The 21,845-nt window shown below is 37.4% G+C and overlaps 9 protein-coding genes across 9 annotated transcripts; 4 read left to right on the forward strand and 5 right to left on the reverse strand.

Annotated features, from left to right (window-relative positions):
* Positions 1-240: 240 nt before the first annotated feature.
* On the forward strand, positions 241-624 carry SNU13 (RNA binding protein SNU13; the record flags this gene model as incomplete). Its single annotated transcript, XM_018131823.1, has 1 exon — positions 241-624. The coding sequence occupies one exon, from the start codon at positions 241-243 to the stop codon at positions 622-624; it is 384 nt and encodes a 127-aa protein (XP_017987599.1).
* Positions 625-687: 63 nt separating this feature from the next.
* AW171_hschr42504 (HDL140Cp) lies at positions 688-3,798 on the reverse strand (the record flags this gene model as incomplete). The annotated part of the gene is made up of 1 exon (XM_018131822.1): positions 688-3,798. The coding sequence occupies one exon, from the start codon at positions 3,796-3,798 to the stop codon at positions 688-690; it is 3,111 nt and encodes a 1,036-aa protein (XP_017987600.1).
* A 247-nt stretch (positions 3,799-4,045) lies between these two features.
* Positions 4,046-7,261, reverse strand: MLO127 (Mlo127p; the record flags this gene model as incomplete). Its single annotated transcript, XM_018131821.1, has 1 exon — positions 4,046-7,261. The coding sequence occupies one exon, from the start codon at positions 7,259-7,261 to the stop codon at positions 4,046-4,048; it is 3,216 nt and encodes a 1,071-aa protein (XP_017987601.1).
* A 309-nt stretch (positions 7,262-7,570) lies between these two features.
* HUL4 (putative E3 ubiquitin-protein ligase HUL4) lies at positions 7,571-10,081 on the forward strand (the record flags this gene model as incomplete). Its single annotated transcript, XM_018131820.1, has 1 exon — positions 7,571-10,081. One exon carries the CDS (start codon positions 7,571-7,573, stop codon positions 10,079-10,081), a length of 2,511 nt encoding a protein of 836 aa, XP_017987602.1.
* A 305-nt stretch (positions 10,082-10,386) lies between these two features.
* Positions 10,387-11,028, forward strand: RIP1 (ubiquinol--cytochrome-c reductase catalytic subunit RIP1; the record flags this gene model as incomplete). The annotated part of the gene is made up of 1 exon (XM_018131819.1): positions 10,387-11,028. The coding sequence occupies one exon, from the start codon at positions 10,387-10,389 to the stop codon at positions 11,026-11,028; it is 642 nt and encodes a 213-aa protein (XP_017987603.1).
* A 456-nt stretch (positions 11,029-11,484) lies between these two features.
* On the reverse strand, positions 11,485-13,524 carry AW171_hschr42508 (uncharacterized protein; the record flags this gene model as incomplete). The annotated part of the gene is made up of 1 exon (XM_018131818.1): positions 11,485-13,524. One exon carries the CDS (start codon positions 13,522-13,524, stop codon positions 11,485-11,487), a length of 2,040 nt encoding a protein of 679 aa, XP_017987604.1.
* Positions 13,525-13,737: 213 nt separating this feature from the next.
* RAD26 (DNA-dependent ATPase RAD26) lies at positions 13,738-16,833 on the reverse strand (the record flags this gene model as incomplete). Its single annotated transcript, XM_018131817.1, has 1 exon — positions 13,738-16,833. One exon carries the CDS (start codon positions 16,831-16,833, stop codon positions 13,738-13,740), a length of 3,096 nt encoding a protein of 1,031 aa, XP_017987605.1.
* Positions 16,834-17,323: 490 nt separating this feature from the next.
* On the reverse strand, positions 17,324-17,650 carry PET191 (Pet191p; the record flags this gene model as incomplete). The annotated part of the gene is made up of 1 exon (XM_018131816.1): positions 17,324-17,650. The coding sequence occupies one exon, from the start codon at positions 17,648-17,650 to the stop codon at positions 17,324-17,326; it is 327 nt and encodes a 108-aa protein (XP_017987606.1).
* Positions 17,651-17,858: 208 nt separating this feature from the next.
* Positions 17,859-21,758, forward strand: RAV1 (Rav1p; the record flags this gene model as incomplete). The annotated part of the gene is made up of 1 exon (XM_018131815.1): positions 17,859-21,758. The coding sequence occupies one exon, from the start codon at positions 17,859-17,861 to the stop codon at positions 21,756-21,758; it is 3,900 nt and encodes a 1,299-aa protein (XP_017987607.1).
* Positions 21,759-21,845: the final 87 nt, after the last annotated feature.

Raw genomic sequence — 21,845 nt, forward strand, 5'->3', positions numbered from 1 at the left:
CGTTAACACTCGCAGTTTTTACTATTAAGTGGCGGATTTTTTGTGCGGCCATTTTTCGTACAAAACGATTCATAAAATAAACGTTTCTTTTTGTGAAAAATTTTCGACCTTTAAGCTCATCGCATCGCTAGTTCATATTATTAGCTAACAACTAATTTTCGTTTAGTTTATTCTAAAAGATCATTCAAGTGAGCTTTTATTTTGTTGCAAGGAACTTGAACATCAGATATTAAACTAGCTATGTCATCTACTCCAAACCCTAAGGCTTTTCCATTGGCTGATGCATCTTTGACTCAGCAAATTTTGGATGTTGTCCAACAAGCAGCTAACATGAGACAATTGAAGAAAGGTGCTAATGAAGCTACCAAAACTTTGAATCGTGGTATTTCGGAGTTTATTATCATGGCAGCTGACTGTGAACCTATTGAAATTTTGTTGCACTTGCCATTGTTGTGTGAGGACAAGAACGTTGCTTATGTCTTCGTTCCATCTAGAGTTGCTTTGGGTAGAGCATGTGGTGTTTCTAGACCAGTTATTGCTGCTTCTATCACCACTAACGATGCTTCAGCTATTAAGAACCAAATCTATGCTGTTAAGGATAAGATTGAGACTTTGTTGATCTGAGTGCGTTTGTCGAAGGCTACCTTTGTATATATTTCGTTATCATTAATACAATAATATTGTGAATTAAGATTGCTGTAAGTTTATTTGCATGGCGGGAATGAAGTTTCCCGCTGTGTCCAGATTGTGGAGCTGCAAAGAGAGCTTCTGGTTGCTGCTTATTCTTGTTTTAGTTCGCGGAGCAGGGATAATGTGGACTACGTCTGGGCTCGACAGGATGTTTACGCAATTATATTCGGTCATTATCTTTGTACTTGGCGATAATCTACCTGCGAATATAATATATATTGATCCATCTGAAAGTAGGACCGTAAATAGTGGGATATAGTCATCTTGTTTGTGCGAAGGGCCAGGTAAGATCTGTATTATGGGCTTCCCTAGATTGAGTGCACATAACTGCTTACCTAGCTTAATGCTTTGTGATGAAAATTGATACACGAACAAGTTGTTCTTGGAATCAGTTAATGCAGTAAAAGTGATCATTGACGTCAGATCAAGCAATGAAAGTGTATCTAAGTTGATCATACGATTTGATATTGACGAGGGTCCAATATTCGTCTGGAACAGCATATCTGCAGTTATAGTACGAGAGGCAGTATGCAATATCATTTCATTATGTACCTTGGGATATTGTGAGTATAAAGGTTTTGGTTCGAGCGAAATTACTCCTGTAGGATCTTCGATGATCAAAAACGCCTCCATTCCTGCAAAAGCATCAAATAGAATTAAAGTTCCTTCATGAATAACACCAGTAACAACAAGCTTGCTTGCTAAAGCAATATTTTTGAGGCTGCTTATATGAAATTTCCAGTTACCTCCACTGTTAACAATTCGACATACAATCAACTGTTCTCCGTATACGAAAACGTAATTCTGGTAGAATAAAGTACCACTTGCGATCCAATCTATGGAGAGTGAATCACAAAGCTGCAGCGATTTATCGAAGTAGGACAATATATGGATATTCTGTCGATCTTTAGTAGCTGTTATTATAATACAATATTGTCTGTCTAAATGTTTGGGACACTGTGTCATAGATAAAATTGACTCACCAACGCTAAAATCCAGGTGTGTTATAGGCTTCATGTTAATATAATCAAATAGTGTAACAGTTTCCACCGCCACTGTTTTTAGTTTTTTCGAATTAATTATTAAAGTGTTAGGCGTAGCAGCTAAAACGATTCTGGTTATCTTGACTTCTTTTTCAATATGACGTTGATTGACCTTGGTAGTATTAATTTCCATTTCTAGCACCCTTCCATCATACCCTAGCACCAGGATAGCGCCGCCATCTTTTGCAATTATGTTTTTTGTCCTAAATGGTAAACTGCCTGTTACTACATGGTCATCACATAACTGATACAATAAATTCTCATCATAAACAATCAGTCTAGAGTTGGAATCAATGGTGCATGCTTTTAAACCTGTGTTGGAATTAATTAGGAACTGCTGTCCATCGTGAATTTTGTCAATGTTAAATTTATATCTGTAAATGCAGGTTGCAGAGATGCCAAATATTTCATTTTGATTCATCTGGATGGAAGTGATATACTCTGAAATATTTTTATGGCATGCAGAGGTTTCAAGTTCATAGATATCCGTATCCACATTCTTTTTTAATATATATCTCGTGATAACTGCACGGTTGAACGTTGAAATATATAATTTGTCACCAATCTCGAATGCAGCTAACAATACCCTTTCACTGGTCTCTAGAGACGTTGGGATATCAATTTGATGCTTATTGGGTTCATTTTCCGAGAAGCAGTATATATGCCTGTTGAAACGTACTATTATATGCTTTTTAGAATTTCCATCAAAGCAAATAACAGGGTTATGTGCACAAACGTCTTCTTTTGAATAAACTTTGCCTTCGTACATCACAATTGAGTGCTCAAATGGGGCTAAAACTTTACCATCAGAAGCTATCGAATAGCCGTCGCAAATATAGAGCCCTTTAGATGTGTAATATATCTGGGTTGACATTCGAGGTACTTTTCCGTAATTTCTCTTCTTTATAAGGACGCAGGCTTCAGCAATGACGTCAATGTATGCCGCTTGAACACCATATTGTATTAGTCCATATGAAATACTGCTATCAATGATCGGAGTTCCTGATTCTGTCTTTCTCAAACTCAATACTTGGGTAGAATGACAGGTAGCCTTTTGATTCGGAATTTCAAGTATTTTGTCTGTATTAGAGCTAACATCTCTGATTACCAGAGCTCCTCTTGTTGAAAGAACATACAATTGTAAAGATAGACACCAAATTTCGATTATATTTCCTAGTTTAGGCTCGCATAGTCTGATGTCGATTTTCCTCCATATAAGTTTCTTAGGTAATTTAGAGCCAAATACAGCTTCAAAAACAGTACCAAATTCTGTGCAAATGCGAATAGTGTATGAGTTGCAATCCTCTTGAGGGCCAAAAACATATAACTTGGATTTATTTTCTATGGCTTTCTTAATATATGAAGGATTTGGGAATCTTTGCAGCTGCATTGTCTTTTTGGAAACAATATAGGTATTCCTAGAAGTAATAACAATAAAGAAATCATGTAAAGAATTTAACGGCGAGCTTAGGGGGCGATGGTTCACTGTATCATCAAGTAAAACTACTTTTCTCCTGTCATTTATAGAAATATCTAGGAATAATTTTTCTATGCAATACATCTTACCGTGCTTTATCAACGAAAATGCGACTTTGCCATCGAAATGAAAATCGTACAACTCTTCAGTATAGCGAAATAAATCAGCAAAGGGTATTTTAGAGGAGTATGGTCCCCATATATTAGAACTGTATGCAGAATCTATAAATTGCGCCTTTGGACTACCAAAAAGGCTAATACTGCGCTTAAGCTTCAATGCAGGCAATTGTACAACGTTGGGTGATTCATCAAGTCTAATAATATATGCCAATTGACTCTTTGTAGCAATAATGCTACCATTGATTATACTGACCTTCTTAAATCCTAGTGGACAATTTTCAAGCTGCCTTAAATTGATAGTTTTATCGGTTAACGTCGTAATATACATGGCATTTGGGCTTGACACAATGAAACGACTTGAACTGAGCTGATCGTCTGGAGACGATAATATTAGTGAACCATAGTCTTCATTTGGAATTTTGCAAAAAGTATAATCCAATGTGGATGAATCATTGGTATTTAGTGACATTTGGTATTTACATTATTTACATTGCGAAATATGTAAGTTTTTACATTTTAAAATTGTTAAGACCCTGACCCTTTCTTAGACACAACTTACGTAAAGATATTTGTCTAACAAATTTAGATATATTAAACTCGATATATTGTAGAAATTGATTGAATTACTCTTAGTTTTATGCTACCTGGTTGCTAAGTACTAGGGGCTTATTTTATTTCCTAAATTGAATAATTTTTTACTGGCCTTTTAAATTACATTATGATATATTTGTACTACTGTCAAAAAAAACGGTTGGATAAATAATATCAGGTCCTATCTGGACACTCAAATCTCTGTCTTCATCAATTGTTATGCCGTTTATGCTATTACCAAGGGTATCCAAACTATTTAAAGCCTGACTTACCAAATAACAACCACCGTAAATGGTATTAATGAAAAATAGCGGATTGACATTTTTGTCAAGCAATGTCTTAATGCAGGGTTTTTTGCTGTAATAATCGCATTTTAATGTTATTATCGTTGTCACTCTGTGAGGTATCTCAATCTGTGCGACTATGACTTCTTCTTCATTTCTATTTAAAATTGTCAATGTGTTATCAGTATCACATACGGCCAAAAGTGGAGTCGAATCAGTAGTATTTAATGACAATGCACTGGCCTTAAGGGCGTTAAATTCTGAAGTACTTCCAAATAACGGATCCATATCGTTTATGCACAGTAGTGTAAAGGAAAAATGATCAATGGTCGAAACAGATGAGTTATTGCATTGCCTCTTTGCAACGTTATAAGTTATTTCAAACTGTTGAAACCCTTTAAATAAGCTTTCAATTACTATCGTATCAGAGCTTACATGTCGGCCCCGCTTTTTGGTTATTGGTTCTCCTTGGGTAGGAGTTTCTAATAGAAATGCATTCCTGGGAACTGCAGAAAGTTCGATTCTTTCCGACAGTACCTGAATATCAAACCGATTTTCCTTTACATGGTAATCAAGTTTAAAGGCTTGTAAGTATTCTCCAATTGCAAAAAAGGTGCTATCATAATAATTTATTAACATTGACACGGAAAAGTCAACGTTGTACTTTGTTTGGAGTTCAATAACACCATTAGAATCGTCTATGGAGAAAAGGAAAAGATTCTCATACTCTTCATCGGCTGTTTCATAACTTACGGAGGCAAGTACGCACTTTTCATAGGGTATTCTTTTTGCGAATAATGCATCGTTCGTGACAGCACTCGTATGAGGTCCAGCCTCATAATTAGTTGAGATAATATCTGTAACAATCATGTTAGGGTGTTCTTTTAAGAAGTCGTGAGAAGAAACAATTTTGCCAGAAATGCTATTAACCACAACGATTTTCGAATGATATTCAGACTTGAATCTAATTTTATCAAAATTTTCTGTTATTAGAGTGCCAACCATGAATGTAGGTTCTATTTCCAAAGTTATGAACTTAGTTGGTAAAGACGGTAGTAAAGTAGAGACCTTAATAGGAACCAGCCGCCATTCGCTAACGGTTGGACATTGAATTCGATAAAGACTGCCCTCAGAACTAGTAACTAAAAAGACGTCGTTAGAATCAGGGTTAATTGCAGCAGCAGCAACTGGAAATCTAACACTTCCAATGCTCAATTCATCAAGCGATAGTAGGAGAACGGTATTGAAACGATATAAAATAACTTTATCGGACGCAGGGACGTTAATTATATGAAGCCCTTTGGAATGCGCTTGTAGTTTGGCAATAATCCTATTATTAAGAGTGCAGATATGCACACATCCCGTATCATCGCAGATAATTTGACATGTTTGTCTGCAGTACTTTTTTAGAACATAACTGAATATTGAATTGATCCCTCGCAATTTAAAACTTCTAACAATCTTACGGTTCTCAATAATCTGAACTGTTTGTTGAGAGACTACAATTGTTAAATCCTCAGCGTATGTAATGAATGGTTTTATAGTAGGGTCTGTAACTGCCGGTAGCTGTAAAACTGCTCCTGTATCACTCCACTTAACGTTATACATTCGATCAACGGAGACGTAATGATGTTCACCCACGGCACATGAAGATAAAAGCTGAGAGTTTTCACGAACAATATCACCACCGCTAGTTACAATCAATACATCTATATTCTCTTCAAGGATTTTTTCATTCAAGAATAACCTATTCGTTCGATCTATCCAGTATATGCCATCCGCAGTCGGCCATATTTTTTTTACGTTTGAACCAAATGACAACTGCTGGATTTTGATTCTTGAGTCCTCCATAAACCCTAATCGATGGATTTCAACAAAGCCACTATTCTTGGAGTTACCACCACAAAACACTAAACTTTTAAGATCAGAGACTAATCCGCCCGAAATATTAGAGTGAAGTAAAGAGTTATGTTTTAGTATGCCTGGAACGACATCTTGTTTAGCTGTTGAAGCGGAACGAAAGTATAGCCCTGCAGATTTTGAATGAACAGCATACCAGTTACTGTCAAAGAGCTGGAAAAAATCTATTTGATCGCCTACATTCAATAATGTAGTACCACAATTTAAAACCGTTCTTGATACCGTTGACTTTTCTGCATTATATTCATACTCGCATTTAAGTTCAAAATAATCGCCACAATTGGTCATTCCGGTTATTTTTAGTAGTTGCCCGTCTGTAGCAGATTTTATGCCTACAACCTTTAGGCTAGGGGAGTTATTTGTCGGGAACGGCCCTACTTCAACAGATGATTTCATAAATTTCCCATTTACATTATGCATAGACAATGACTGGCTCGAAAATATGAAGGAGTCTTTTGGTGTAACAAAAATAGTTCCAAAATCCTTAACTACAGCCATTTTTGGAGGTTGACTAAATGAACCAACTTCCTGTATTTTTGATGTAGGGAACCACTCTACATGCAATTCCTCACTTTTGTTTTCTCGTATTGAATCAAAATAAAACGTGCTGCAATACTTGGTGCGGAGTAGCAAATCTAGTCTGAAAACCTCACCATCAGTTTCTTCATCCCAACATCCTCCAACTTGAACAATTTCGTCAGATGTACTATAGATTCTCTTCATGTTTTTAAAGAACTTCTTCGAACTCGGATCAATTTCAAATTTAAAGATAGTAAACAAGTCCCATACAATAAAGAAACGATTCCTTAGTTCATCAAATTGACAAATGGGGTTAAATATAGTGTCATCAATCTCGAAGACGTCAACAACTTCCAAATTCTCATTTAAAAACTCCAAAGTTCCATCCAACCCTAAAACCAAAACATAATAAGCATGTAAAACCGGCTCAAAATATGGCCAAGCATTTGAGATCCCAACTTTATGAGTAATGTACTTTCGCTTTACGTCCAACTCAATTGATTTATATATCGATAAGTTATCCCATTCTACCACTAATACCTCCTTTTCGGTCCAGATCGAGCACAAGATAAACTTTTCTGGTCTTCTAATTTCAGTTAGGAGTAACCTAGGAGCCATTTAACACGAAAAAGTTTAAATTGAGTCTTTGGAGGCATTTAAGGAAGGTATTTTATATTTTGGTTTGTTTACAAGTTATAAGGGTGTGTTTTTTAACGTGAAAGTCAACCTACTACTTATATTTTGTGGCGATGTCAGCGTCCCGAGAACGAGCTTAATAGCTGTATTCAAAATTATACAAGAAAGATTTATGATAAATAATATTAAGTCAGGAAGTCAGAAACAGCTCGAATAATTTATTTACTGATATTGAATTACCTTCAAAGCTAGCATTTGTAAAATTGAATTAATTACCAGAATAAAATTCAGATGAGTATCTTCAGTAAAAACTTAAACTTTAGAGAACGTCATAAGATTCAAATTATATCAAATAGTGTTGCTCTGCCTCAGGAACCTTATATTGAATTTATTACATCAAGTTGCTGCTGCTGTGGAACCATACTACAACATCCAATAAACATTTGCAAATTTCGCTGCTCTGTTTGTTATGTCACAGTTGTGTTAAAAGGAATAACTCCAAATCGTGAACCTACCGGGCCGTTTAAATTAGATGAAATAAAGAGTTTGATTGCCTTCTGTAATGAGCATTACTTGGAACTTGATAAATCAGAAAAGCATATTAAAAAGCACCACGTATTCTATCCTGTGGAGGAATACATTGCGTCACGATTGATGAGTATATTCCCACTTAACTCTTCTTTTGAAACAAAGAATCCTAATAAAATTATGAACTATGAAGAAGTCGAGGAATTTTATCGGTTGTTGATGGAGTTACCAACGAAGAAGCCATTTCATACGTTTCTCCTGGCATCTAACGAATTATTAAAGCGACCTCAAGTTTCTTTAGCGTCGCTATCTAGCGGGGAGTCAAAACAAAAACGGTTAAGAGCATATAGATGGATACTTATCATATTAGAGGTCCCAAGTTTCAAACAGACTCTTGCGAATGTTGAAGCCAAATGCAACACACCGCAGTTCCGAGCAATATCGTATGAGGTATTAAAAAAGGTTATTGGTTATTTATCATGTCTCGATATTCCTACTGCTAAAGAATTAGTACATTATTTGAAGCATTTGGGAAATGAAGCGTTTGTATCAAAAATCGAGTTGATAAATATGTATATCACCTTCCACTTTACTAGAATATTGCACAATCTTGGAAAAAACCTCAGTCATGCAATTATGAGCCCTCAGATAGAAGATTTCCAAAGCTCACAGAAGTTGAATCCAGCCCTAGCAAATGGAACAAGAAGGATAAATAGAGCCAATATGAACTCTTTTTTTACTGGCTTCGTTAAACCAATAACGTCTGGAGGCGCAAAAGAAACCTTAAATGCAGATTTCAAATTTAAGCCAGAGGAATATAGCGATGATTGGCACATAAAAACTGGTGCGAAATTCCTTCTATTATTTTATGTGGTTAATCAAGCTGTATACAAATGCCCATGCTCAACATTTTATAATACAATGCTAGATTTTGTTGATTACAAGAAAGACTTTGAAATATGGCAGAAATCTAGTACTAAAAGTATCGATCAGGATAAGGAAAATAATAATATGTCACTCGTTGCAAATAGTGGACCTTTTACTATATGTCAGTGTCCATTTTTGTTCTCTTTAGGAATGAAAATCTCCATATTAGAATATGAGACTCGGAGGCTCATGGAATATAGCGCAGAGCAGGCGTTTCTCAAGGCATTGGATAGAAAGCAAGTTGTAGATGTCTACTTAAAAATCCGCATCAGAAGAAACTTTGTTACACAGGATTCTCTTCTGGGAATTCAAGCACAGCAGAAAGACCTTAAAAAATCACTAAGAATAGAATTTGTAAACGAACCTGGCATAGATGCTGGTGGTTTACGTAAAGAGTGGTTTTTATTATTAACCAGGGATCTATTTAATCCCAACAATGGATTATTTGTATACGTTGCGCAAAGTCGGCTTTCATGGTTTTCAATAACGTCCTCAATGAATCCGGAGCTTTTGCAAGGCCAAAACAATAGTTTGGAGTTGTACTATCTTTTTGGCCTCGTACTAGGTCTTGCAATCTACAATAGTACTATTTTAGACCTAAAGTTTCCTAGGGCATTATACAAGAAGCTTTGTGGGGAAAACCTATCAGTTAACGACTTCCTAGAACTTTATCCTGAAACTGGCGGAAACTTACTTAAAATGCTAGAATACGACGGAGACGATTTCGAAGACTTATTTTGTCTAACTTTTGAGACAAGCTTTTCAGACTGTCTTAATGAAAATGTCGTACATTATCAAGAACTCTGCGAAAACGGTAGAAACCGCCCTGTCACGCAGCACAACAAACACGAATTCTTCAAACTCTGGATGGATTTTTACCTCAACAAATCAATTGAAGCTAGCTTTGAAAGTTTTAAATGTGGGTTTTTTCATGTTATAGAAGGTAACACATTTCAGCTTTTTGGCTCTGAAGAAGTCGAGCAGCTAGTCTGCGGTAGCAATGAACAGAATCTTGACGTCGACATGTTGCGCAGTGTGACAAAATACCAGGGTGGCTTCGAAGACACTACTCCAGTGGTCAATTGGTTCTGGGAAATATTACAGGAATTTGACTACTCTAAGCAGAGGAAACTTCTTCAATTTGTGACAGGCTCAGACCGTGTACCGGCTACAGGCGTTACAACAATCCCATTCCGCATCTCTAAGCTCAAATCCGGCGCAGACCGCTTACCGATCTCACACACTTGCTTTAATGAGATCTGCTTATATGAGTACGAAACAAAGGAAATGCTTAGAGAAAAGATCCTTATTGCAATTGAAGAATCTGAGGGCTACGGTTTTAGATGACATCGAGCACGCTGACATCCCATTTCCTAATTTGGGCTTTGCGTCATTTTATATTATATAATATAACTCGTTTTAAACGAACCAATGGGATTGCACCAAAATTGCCGCCAAAAAAAAATATCAACACTTCTTCACTAACACCAATCATTGAATTGCTTTAAGCATATTTACTTCTGAGTTAAAGAACATTTCTAAGCATTGAAGAAATCTTTTTTCGGATTCATTGAATAGAAGTTAAGTGTATCTGCAGTGTTTAGGCAATTACAGAGGTACCTGGGAGATAATTTCGATATATATTTTAAAGGATGATGTTGGGTCTAAGAAATTCTTTGAAGTCTTTGAAAACTGTTTCTCAAGCAAGATTGATTTCTTCCTCCGCTGTTGCTGCTAAATCAACCTATAGAACTCCAGATTTTAGTGATTACGTTAAGGAAAACAGAAATGCTGACAAAGGTCGTTCATATGCTTACTTTATGGTTGGTTCTTTAGGTTTACTATCTTCGGCCGGTGCTAAGTCTACCGTTGAAACTTTTGTTTCATCCATGTCGGCTTCCGCTGATATTTTGGCTATGGCCAAGGTCGAAGTGAGCTTGGCAGCTATTCCAGAGGGTAAGAATGTTGTTGTTAAGTGGCAAGGTAAGCCAGTTTTCATCAGACACAGAACTCCCGCTGAAATTACCGAAGCTAACGAGGTCTCTATATCGTCTTTGAAGGATGCTCAAACTGATGCAGACAGAGTTAAGCAACCAGAATGGTTGGTTATGTTGGGTATCTGTACCCACTTGGGTTGTGTTCCTATTGGTGAAGCTGGTGATTTCGGTGGTTGGTTCTGTCCATGTCACGGTTCCCACTACGATATTTCCGGTAGAATTAGAAAGGGACCAGCACCATTGAACTTAGAAATTCCACAATATGAATTTGACGGTGATAAGTTAATTATTGGTTAAGCCAGGGGACACTGATAACATTTATTTTCGAAATTTTTTCACAAGATGACTAATGATTGAACAAGGTGAGACGCCTTCTACTAATGGTGACGACCATCATGTTATCATTTTACATTAAATCTTGGGTGGGAATTTTTTACGCATTTTATATTTATTTTAAACGAACATATTCCTTTTGTACAAAACAGTTTATTTATTAACAGATACAAATCACTAGTAATGAAAATGTGCAATGATATTATCACCTGTCAAATAACTCCCATAACTGATGTAACTACCTCAATTTTAATGGTATCTAATTGTTTTGTCTACTGTTAACCACGTTTCCTGTCCCTAAAATATTACGCATAGTAAGGTTATGTATTCAAGATTAATATACGCGAAGTATTTAAATTTGTAAAATGAAAAATCGGAGCAATTAGGTTTGTGAGGCAACATCGAATAGTTTTTCAAGTATTATAGATCTGGATTCAGTTGTAGTAACTGTTCGAGATCATCGGGTATATCCTTCCAGGAGTTTTCAATCCACCTCTGTAATTGCTGTTCATCAAGGGCAGCTATTATCTCTACATCTACAGAACTGCTTGTATAACTATCACCTTGATTCTGTACGGATTGGTCGCTAGGATATAACAGAGCTTCTGCTGTAACCTTAGACCTACCCTTCCGCTTCTTCTTATCCAGTAATTCAATCCCAAGGTATTCCTCTATTAAATCAGCCGCATAAGCTGGTAGATTAGACGGCCTATAGTCTTGAACAAATTTACACCTCCAGTAAACTGACCAATGCATTTCCCCGTATTCTGGAATATTACGGTGTCTACCTAAATTCGGCACGTAGACATTCTTCCACCTGCACTTCTCATCTTCTAATCTTATTCCAATTGCTATTAGTTCAACAACCCACCACAAAATAACCTGAAATATACTTTTCGACCCGTGGCCATTGTTCTTCACGAGCTTTGGAACACATCCTTGCTTTACCGTCCCTGAATCTTCTTGTTCCGTTGACCCATATCGCGAAGATTTATGCTTCCCTCTAAGAGCACGGAAGACCTTCTTTGGTACTTTTAACAGCCCGCGGAATTTATCAAGGTCTTTTTTAGAAGGATTTTGATTAAGTGCGAATGGACTTCGCATTGTTAGATGCCCAGTATGCCAACTCAACATATCATGAGTTGCTGAAAGAAGGCTACCTGCCGAAGTATATGAATCTGCGTATTGACGGATAACGCCCTTCTTAAAAAAAACCCCGTACTTTATTGCTTCGGATAAGATCCAACGCAATGGAAGGTCACTGATGAACTGTTCAGTTTCCATGTCAGGAGCCCAACCGCCGCCCACATCTGAATGATCACCTGGAAACCATTTTTCTATTAAATCTGAGGAAACAAGCACCTCATCGCCTGAATAATCACTATCTGGAGAATACCTTTGGAATGTGCCTTCTACACGTTGCCTTGAAAGAGAGTTGAACTTCCGCCTGAACCAGGAAGATCTATTCTTTCTCCCTATGCCAATAGTCAAGTAATCATTCACATTACGCAACAATTCAGCTGATTTGGGATCACTTTTGGAGTTTTCAATACCAAGTTCAAGATCTACATCTGTACCTGGATTTGGATGCTCGGCTCTAAAATTGGCCACTGTTGAATTGATAATTGGATTTGAATACGCTTCACTAGCGTTATCTATGACAGTTGAAGAGCCACGATTAGTCTCAACAATATAGTTTCTGTAAACGAAAGAAAATAGTTTCTGAGTATAAGGATTTGGGGAAAAGCTTTGCTGTTTTAGCTTGCCCCTTCTTTCATCAATGCTTACAGCATGTCGAACATGATCTACAATTCCGCTTCGCGATGTATATGGGAATAGTCTGTCACGAATTATACCACAAGAGTTAACAGAATCAAACAAACCTTCAAAATGCACACGCACTGCTATATTCCGCCCAAAAGTATTCCTAAATTCATCTATTAAAGTGGTTGTGTAATTCGGCTGGCTTGGCTGTGCCGCATACTCCCAAGCTTCATAAAGCTTCCACGCCATAGGGGCCAAATCTTCCAAGCCTCTTTTGAGTAAGCCAACTCTCTCCAACATTCCAGTTAGAACTCTGGCGGTAAAAGCACCTCTGCTGAAACCAAACATAAAAATTTTGTCCCCCACCTCATAGTACTCCATCAAAAATAAGTACGCAGAGATGATATGATGGTCTAACGTAAATGCAAACATTGAGTCCACAGTATTTACAAATTTGCTTCTTGTAGTAGCTTTAATAGTTCCCAATACACTAACACTAGTACCGATCCCTGGCTGGTAGTAACACATCTGAGATCCATCATTATTACTTTCCAACATGCGAAAAATCTTTAAAACATTTGTAAAGGGGTCAGGTCCAAATGTATTGTCTGTTCCATCAAAACAAAGTACCAAGTTTTTCCATGTACTGGACTCTGTTAAGGAGCTTGTAGTGCATGAATCCACTGAATCTGCCATTTTATTGATGCCGCACTAAATGTATGGATTGGAAAATCCTGAGAGAAAACAAAACTGATTAAAGTCTTAAAAAGGATTCGTCCGTAACATCATATAGAAATTCAAATCATGATCTAATGTGAGGAATAAATATCCTCGGTTGGAACTTTGTGTCCACCACTCTTCACGACAGGAGAACGACAAACGCGCATATAGCATGCATTCCGAAGGCGATCAAGCTGCCCGATCTCGAAATTCGCTTTTCAGTACCCAGCCCAATTTTGCTTTATCGAATGTGGCTATTTCCTTAAGAAGCGCCCTTATTCTCATAAGCTCCTCCTTATTTCTAATTTCAACGCCGAGGGTTTTCATAATATCCTCCGATTTACTGAAAAAATCAGGGCGTTTCTTCAAATAATCCTGAGTCCTTCCTAAAATCTCGGTGTAATTATCTACTACATTATCATCAATTGAGATATTTTTAATCGTATTACTTGATTCCGCAAATTTTGCTAATAACGTCGAGGAATTTGTCTGGTTCGATTTCTTCTTTTTGATCCTACCGGCGTTTCCAAACTTCCCAGTCCAGGTTGGAGTTCCTACCTCGAATCTTTTTGTGATCTTTCTTGATTTTCGTAACATTGCAACAGCATTTTCTGCGACGCGGCTGGCTTCTTTTGAGATATTATTGTCTGTTGCAGGGTCTAGAAAATGAGGGGGGAAATTATTCGTTTCTGCGTTTGTTACGTCACCTCCACTGAATAAACCTTCCAATAATCTTGAATCCTCGTCCTTCTGTTTTTCTTTTTGTTCTTTTGAGCTATAAAACCCCTCCAGTTTAGCTACACCCTCGAAATTGACAATTTCATTAAAATCGTCGGCATCTGCTGCGGTATCTTTTATCATTTTTTGGGTTTGCTTTTTAACCTCTTGCGAAAACTCTTCGTTTGCAAAACTGTGCTCATTGCCAAGGGAGAAGAGATCATGTAGTTCGTTCATCTTAAAAAACCGTTTTTGTTTGGGGTTATTAAGGACCTTATTAGTCAAAAACTGCTTAAAAATCTGGCGATGATAGATTTTCTCTTCTATAGATCCCGAAATCATGAGACGGTAAATTATGACCTCCCTTTTCTGTCCTATCCGCCAAGCTCTTTCTCTAGCTTGCAGGTCGGTCGATGGATTCCAGTCCGGGTCAAAAATTATAATCCTATTGGCGCCAGTTAGATTGACGCCGAGACCGCCTACCCTGGTAGTAAGCAGGAATAAGTCGTAGTCCTCGTTGTTAAATTTATCAACGAGATTCTGGCGTTTTGCAATATTCGTAGTACCGTCCATGCGGAGGTATTTTAGGTCGGAAAGATCCTTGTACTTTTCGGTTACTGCTTTTTCCAATATGTCAAGCATTTGCCTAGATTGAGTGAAAAGCAACGCCTTATGGCCCTGCTTGCGCCAAGATACGAGTAGTTGCTTGACTGTTTGCATTTTTCCGGAGCGCTTAGGATCTCCATATGACCGCTTTTGTTTAATAAACTCGCGTTCCAAGAGATCGGGGTGATTACAAATCTTACGCAAAATGTCGATACCATACAACACCTGCCGCTTGCCGTTTTTAATCTTGACTAGCTCATCGGAGTTTAAAAACTGCAGGTACTTCTCTCGTTGGAATTGGGTCATCTTGCAGAATAAAACCATTTCATTCTTTTTTGGTAGGTCCTTCGCAACGTCGCTTTTGACTCTTCGCAGTAAATATGGGGAAATTAAGTCTTTCAACGCTACTGCGCACTTGTATCCCGTCTGTACTTGCATATTTGTAGCATTTGCATATCCTGCAGTATTTATCGGAATTGAAAATTGCTGCTGGAATATGGGCAAGGTTCCTAGCTTGCCAGGAAATATAAAATCAAATAAACTCCATAGCTCTGTCAAATTGTTCTGGATTGGAGTCCCAGATAATATGACCCGGTGATGTGTCTTAAGTTGCTTGCAAGTGAGAGCTATTTCGGAGTCGGGGTTACGGATCTTGTGGCCCTCGTCTAGGACTACGTAGCCCCATTTCACGTTTAGCAATTCATCCGCATGTATTCTTAAACCAACATATGTAGAAATCAAAATATGGCCCTGTTCTATTACTCTTTTTATCAATGTGCTGACACCATATTTTGCTTCAAGCTGTTTCCGCGTTCTATGGAAGCTAACGTCATCTGAGTATTGGTCGTAGGACAATTCGTCTCGGCTAGAGGTTAAGAAGAGCTCCTCCATCTGGTCCTCTGACAATCGTTTCTTATTAACCATGCCTGAGCCAATTGAGTGCAATATAATTGTACGCAATGGTGGCCACCATGAATGTATCTCATTGCACCATTGTTTCATCACAGTTGCCGGGCAAACAACTAAAATCGGCCCATCTAGCTTTCTAGAGTGATGCAATGAAGCCAAGAACGCTATGATTTGAATCGTTTTACCTAGACCCATCTCATCACCTAATATTCCACCACTCTTCTGCTGGTAAAGTTCGTAAAGCCACTGTACACAGGTCTTTTGGTAATTAAACAATTGAGTAAATATCTCACCCGGTATCTTGAAACCGCCATTCAACTCCGCGCCTGTTCTAAGAGGATTGGGCTTTTCCCACTCTGGCCAGTCTGGATGGGGATCATTCGTACGCTGAGCGCTTCGCTTTGCAACCCAATTTTTCAGTCGCTTCTGGTAATGCTCTTCTATCCCGTCATCGATATCCTCCTCAACGTTAATAACGCCTTCATCACTCAGAACTATTTCATCTACTTCGGGATTATCACTGCTATATGCTTCATCGTTATTTTCAGGCTGTATTATGCCATCCTCTTCTATAATTTTCTGTGTATTCTCGGTTGTCACCTCATCTTCAATTTTAAATTCTGTAAGATTCCCAAATGCCGTAATTTTACCCGTTCTTATAAGAAAATCTCGTTCTGACTCGCTATGTCTTCTTCCATCGGCATCTACGCTGTCTGATTTAGAGGAATTATCCTTTTTAATGTCTTTAATCCTTTCTTTAATATCATTTATATCATCCAATAATGGTTTGATCTCTTTTTCTTTCAACTCTAACACTTGCTCTCGTAGCCTGGCCCGGACACTAATTCTTGTAGCCTTTTGAATATTCCTTTCTATCGTAGCTACTCGGTGCTTTAGCAATTTTAGCTTCTCTGTATATCGGCTAAGGCGTGCTTCTTCCTGTTCTAACTGATGTTGGTTGATAAACTTCTCTGCATTTGTCTCTATTTTCCGCTCTAATGAATCTTGCGAAACTATAGCAGCATCCAGTGACCTTAAGTCCTCTGAATCCATTACCTTAGTATTAAATTTAGCAAGCTTTCAACTTTACACGGCGTTCTCTCGTGATGAGCTTGTAAATGTCAAAAATTCGAATTATAAGTTGCACAGTATTACATAACTAAAAACGGCTAGAAAGCAAATGGGAGCCTAATGCAGTTTAAATCATCTCATATTGCTTGAATATAGCATTAAGTGATAGTTTCTAAAAGAGCCATCCATGAAGACTAGTTTTTAGATAAAATAATTATTTACACTAACTCTCCGCCAGAGGGCAATAAAAAGTGACTTTCTGGACCTCTAAGTAACACTAATTATGCCACTACTATTCCTAAATCCGAAATATTCGCTATCTTATCCTTTTAATACAAACCAGTTCATCGATATATCAACATATTCACCATATTTAGCGCAGGACAAAATTTGTCCTATTCATCGCTTGTATAACAAAAAACCTCGCAGTTCCCCTACGAGTAACTTTTCACATGAACCACATAAAACATTATCATGTCTTACTGCTACTATCCAATAACTCTAGTTTCTTCATCTCATCTCTGGGGTCAAAATTACCAGATGACAAATTTTCATACTGTTGATCATATCTACCAGTAGAAAGAGGGGCATTACCTCTGAATCTCTTCTTCATATCCACTATTCCTCTTTTGCACTCTAGAAATGCTTTCATTTGCGAAATACAAAGTTCAGGCAGTTCTTTCAAAAGCTCTGGATCTTCCAAACACTTCTTTGGAGTGTTTCTTTCAATCATAACACATGGAGACCGCTGAAGACATATCGAAACAGCTTTTCTCTGGTCTTTACAACTAGCAACCATCTTAAATAAATAAGTACCTCTATTATCGTTAACTTTGGTGATAGGTGATGTCTTCTTCTGACAAAGCGAAAATCTTGTGAAAGCTTTAATGGAAAAAACTGGAATCCCCTAAATACAACATTAATGATGAATAGAAGTATATCAATTTCGCTCTATAAAAGTTTAACTGGTTACTGAGGCCACTATAATTGTTTGAGGGTGACTAGCTATGCTAAACTTCTTACCTGGTGAACCTAATAAGACAATACAGACTATTTGTCATAAAACGTGGAAAAGGCATACAATTTTAGCATATTGCTCTGGGAATAATTTAATTATCCTTTCAAATAGGTTTACGAAGCTTCAAACAATTTACTTTGATAATGATGCTACTGCAGTTGATATTAGTGAAATCTCTGGATTAATTGCAATAGCCGTTGGGAACGTTGTACATATTTATGAACCTCTGCATAATATATCAAAAGATCCAAAATGGGTTGCAAGTACTACAATATTTCATGATGAATCTCGAGTTAACTGTTTGGAATGGACTCTGAATGATGAGATAGTGGTTGGATCGGACTATCTATCTTTATGGAAGTTTAAAAGTGATATTAATACCCTTTGTCCTTATCTACTATGGACACAGAGGCATCCAACACCAGTTTATAGATGTTTGGTGTCACAAGATGCCCAACTTATTGCTACTCTTGGCAAGTATGATAAAAAATTGAAGGTTTGGAGAAGGATAAGCAACGCTGGGGACCATGTACTCTTTGATTTGACTTTGATTCCGCATGTTGGGTACGTTACAATGTTCCGCTGGCGGAAAGTTGAATCCGAAACACAACCGACGATACATATACTTTACACACTATGTTCAGATTATAATTTTAGGATTTGGTCGAATTTTGATAATGAGAACAAAAATAATGTACAGAATTGGGGCACCATACAACTAGATAAGGGGAAGGGTGAAAGATTTGCATTAGTTATCGATAACTGGATACTGGAAAGGACAATTCCTAAAGATTCATCTAAACCCTTTTTAAACTATCTATCTGATAATCATGTGGAGATGGTGGGTATTATATCAACCAAGGGACTGTTAAGGGTGATTGCATTAGAAAATTTGTCGGAGGATCCTCCAAGGATTGTCAACATCACTGAGTTGAAGACTGTAAAACTTAATTCCTCCTGGTTTACATCTAATCCCAAATTTCTTTACTTCGCAGAACCTAGGGTGTTCGACAATTCTGTGCATAAAATATCTATAATAATCCATGACTTAAGAGGTTCCATTAAGCATTTATTGATTTCAGTTGATAAACTTTTTGAACAAAACTCTGTGACGAATGTATTAGAACACAAATTTACGGGACATAATAAATCGATCCAAAAATTGCAAAGAAGTAGTGACGGTGAAGCAGTTTTAACTATAAGCAGATTTGATGAGAATTCACTGTGGGTTCCTCAACCTCTACACTCAGGAATCTCATTGAAGAAAAGAAGCTCTATTCTGACAACTTCACCAGTATATCATGCATTAGTGCATGAGAAGGGTGCTTTGGTTATCACTTTATTAAGGTCTTACAAACTTCAGGCCTGGGATTGCTCATCAGTGAAATCGAAAGTGGCTGCGCTGATTTGTGAAACGGAAATCAATAGTGAAAGAGGCTACCCACTACTAATGATAGCAACTCCTGAGAAGAAGCATAATCATGAATGTCATTTTGTTTCCCTTCTCTATTCAACTGGACATGTTGAATGCTATAAAGTTACCAATAGTGCCATCACCCAGATTCAGTCGAATAAAATACAAGTTGATGACGATGATGGTGGAACTATTTATTTGGCATCTGCGATAGATCCAGTTCAGCATACCTTCTTCAGCGATAGAAACTTAGTTGCCACTATATCCTCATCCGGGCTCGTTCGGACACATAAGGCGTTGGTCGCAGCTGATCAATCTTCCATTGTTTGGAAAGTAAGCCATGAAATGAACACTAATATAAAAAATTCATCGCGACTTTCTGGTTCTTCTTTTGAGAAGATATGTATAGTTGATTCAACCAGAAAAGTGTTCTCAATTTGGGATATTAACAAGGATGTTGTAGAATGTGAGTATAATTTTGAGACCCCAATTTTGGATATCGACTGGACAAGTACAAGAATGGGTCAGAGCATTGTATCGATTGGTTTTGATAACCACGTAATTTTATTTACTCAGTTAAGATATGATTACACTAATAAGCTCCCCAGTTTTTCTCCAATAAAAAAGATAGAAATTGCAAAGCATACTACGCATAGAATTGGAGACTCTACATGGTTAAAGGATGGAACAATAGTTGTAGCTTCGGGTAACCAACTTTTCATAGAGGATAAACAGTTGGACTTAACTGACAATTTTACAGTAAGGTCAATTGGTTCGAGATGGTTGATTTCCGACGACATTTTGCATTTATCTAGTGTACTAAATGGACCTCTGCCTGTCTATCATCCTCAATTCTTAATCCAAGCATTATATTTTGGTAAGATAAAATTAACAAAAGGAATTTTATTGAGATTGTTTTCAAAATTGAGACAAATTGAGTTTAACCCTGATCTAAGAGATGCATTGTCTTCAAACCTAGATTTAAATTACGGGAATTTTATAATGGCATCCGAGAAAAACTACGTTAGTGATACAGCTGAAGATGCATGCGAAAATTTTGATAGTAACGTGTCTTCCAGGTTGCGAGAGACGTTAACAAAAGTGATGCTACCATATTTGACACGAAATCAGCAAAAAACATTGATAACGGTTGTAGAGGCCTTGGAGGAAATGAGTAAAAATGAAAGGAGTGTGGATTTTAGCGGCTTATTATTTATTCTGGGATTGAAACTATTTATTGCACATATGAAAACCCAGCCTTCTGTTACAATGAGGGATGTCGCGTGGGCACTTCATTCTGAAAACAAGCAGGTTTTATTATCATTGATTGATTCTGATCTGAATTCCTGGTCAAGAGCAAAACAATATAGGATATCATATTGGGCAACAGAAGAAGATTTAAAAAGAAAATTCGAGCACATTGCAAAGTTTGAATTTGCAGTTGATGGTACTAACAATCCATTCAACTGCGCGATATTCTATCTGGCGTTAAAGAAGAAAAACGTTTTACTAGGGTTATGGAAGATATCCTCTTCTCATCCAGAGGGGGCTAAAATGTTGAAATTTCTGAAGAACGACTTCTCTGAACCTCGTTGGAGAACTGCTGCATTAAAAAACGCATTCGTACTGGTTAGTAAACATCGATACCTAGACGCAGCTTGTTTCTTCCTTATAGCAAATTCGCTAAAAGACGCCGTGAACGTTTTAGTGACGAAGGTGAATGATCTAGATCTTGCTATTGGCGTTTGCAGGGTCTACGAGGGCGACAATGGACCTGAACTGTATAACATGCTAATAAAGTACGTTTTACCTGCTGCAATCGAAGAAAACGACGGTTGGACTTCGACTTTTGTGTTCTGGAAGTTGCGGAAGAGAGCTTTAGCAATTAAAAGTCTATTAATGTCTCCATTGGAGTTCAGTTCAGACTTCGAAGGTATAAATAAGGATCTCATCGTCAATAAATCCTACTTAATGGAAGATCCTGCGCTACTGCATCTTTACTTACAACTACGGAAAAAGAAGATAGATTATTTTAAGGGATCTTTGGAGATCAATGAAAACACGGAATACAATATTATTAAAAAGGTTGCCAATATTTATTTCCGCATGGGATGTGAATACTTATCTTTATCCTTACTGCGGAACTGGGACTTCACTGAAAAAAGGAAAATGGCCAAAACGCAAAATGTAGATCTTCGTGAAATGGAAAATAAAATGCTTGAGCAAGGTAATATGTTAAGTGGTGGGTCGCATCCAAACATGTTCCAAAAATCTGAACAAGCTTCATATTCAGCATCTTTCAACGATACATCGTCACCGAGGAATATCCTGGATGAGTATATGAATCAAAAGCAGTCTCCACGTTCAAAGGTCGTTAGCTTATCTATTACACATACTTCTGATAATCCGGCCTCTTCAAGGCCTCCTCGTCAGGCTTCAACTCCAAGGAATCTTCTTGATGAATACATGAATTAGTTGTACAATGAAATTATGAAGTTAGCTAGAAATTAAAAACGCCAGGATGTTATTTACATGATCATCGGAAAGATCATATAAATGTGT

Source organism: Eremothecium sinecaudum, chromosome IV, assembly GCF_001548555.1.
Source record: "Eremothecium sinecaudum strain ATCC 58844 chromosome IV, complete sequence".
Lineage (NCBI taxonomy): Eukaryota > Fungi > Ascomycota > Saccharomycetes > Saccharomycetales > Saccharomycetaceae > Eremothecium > Eremothecium sinecaudum.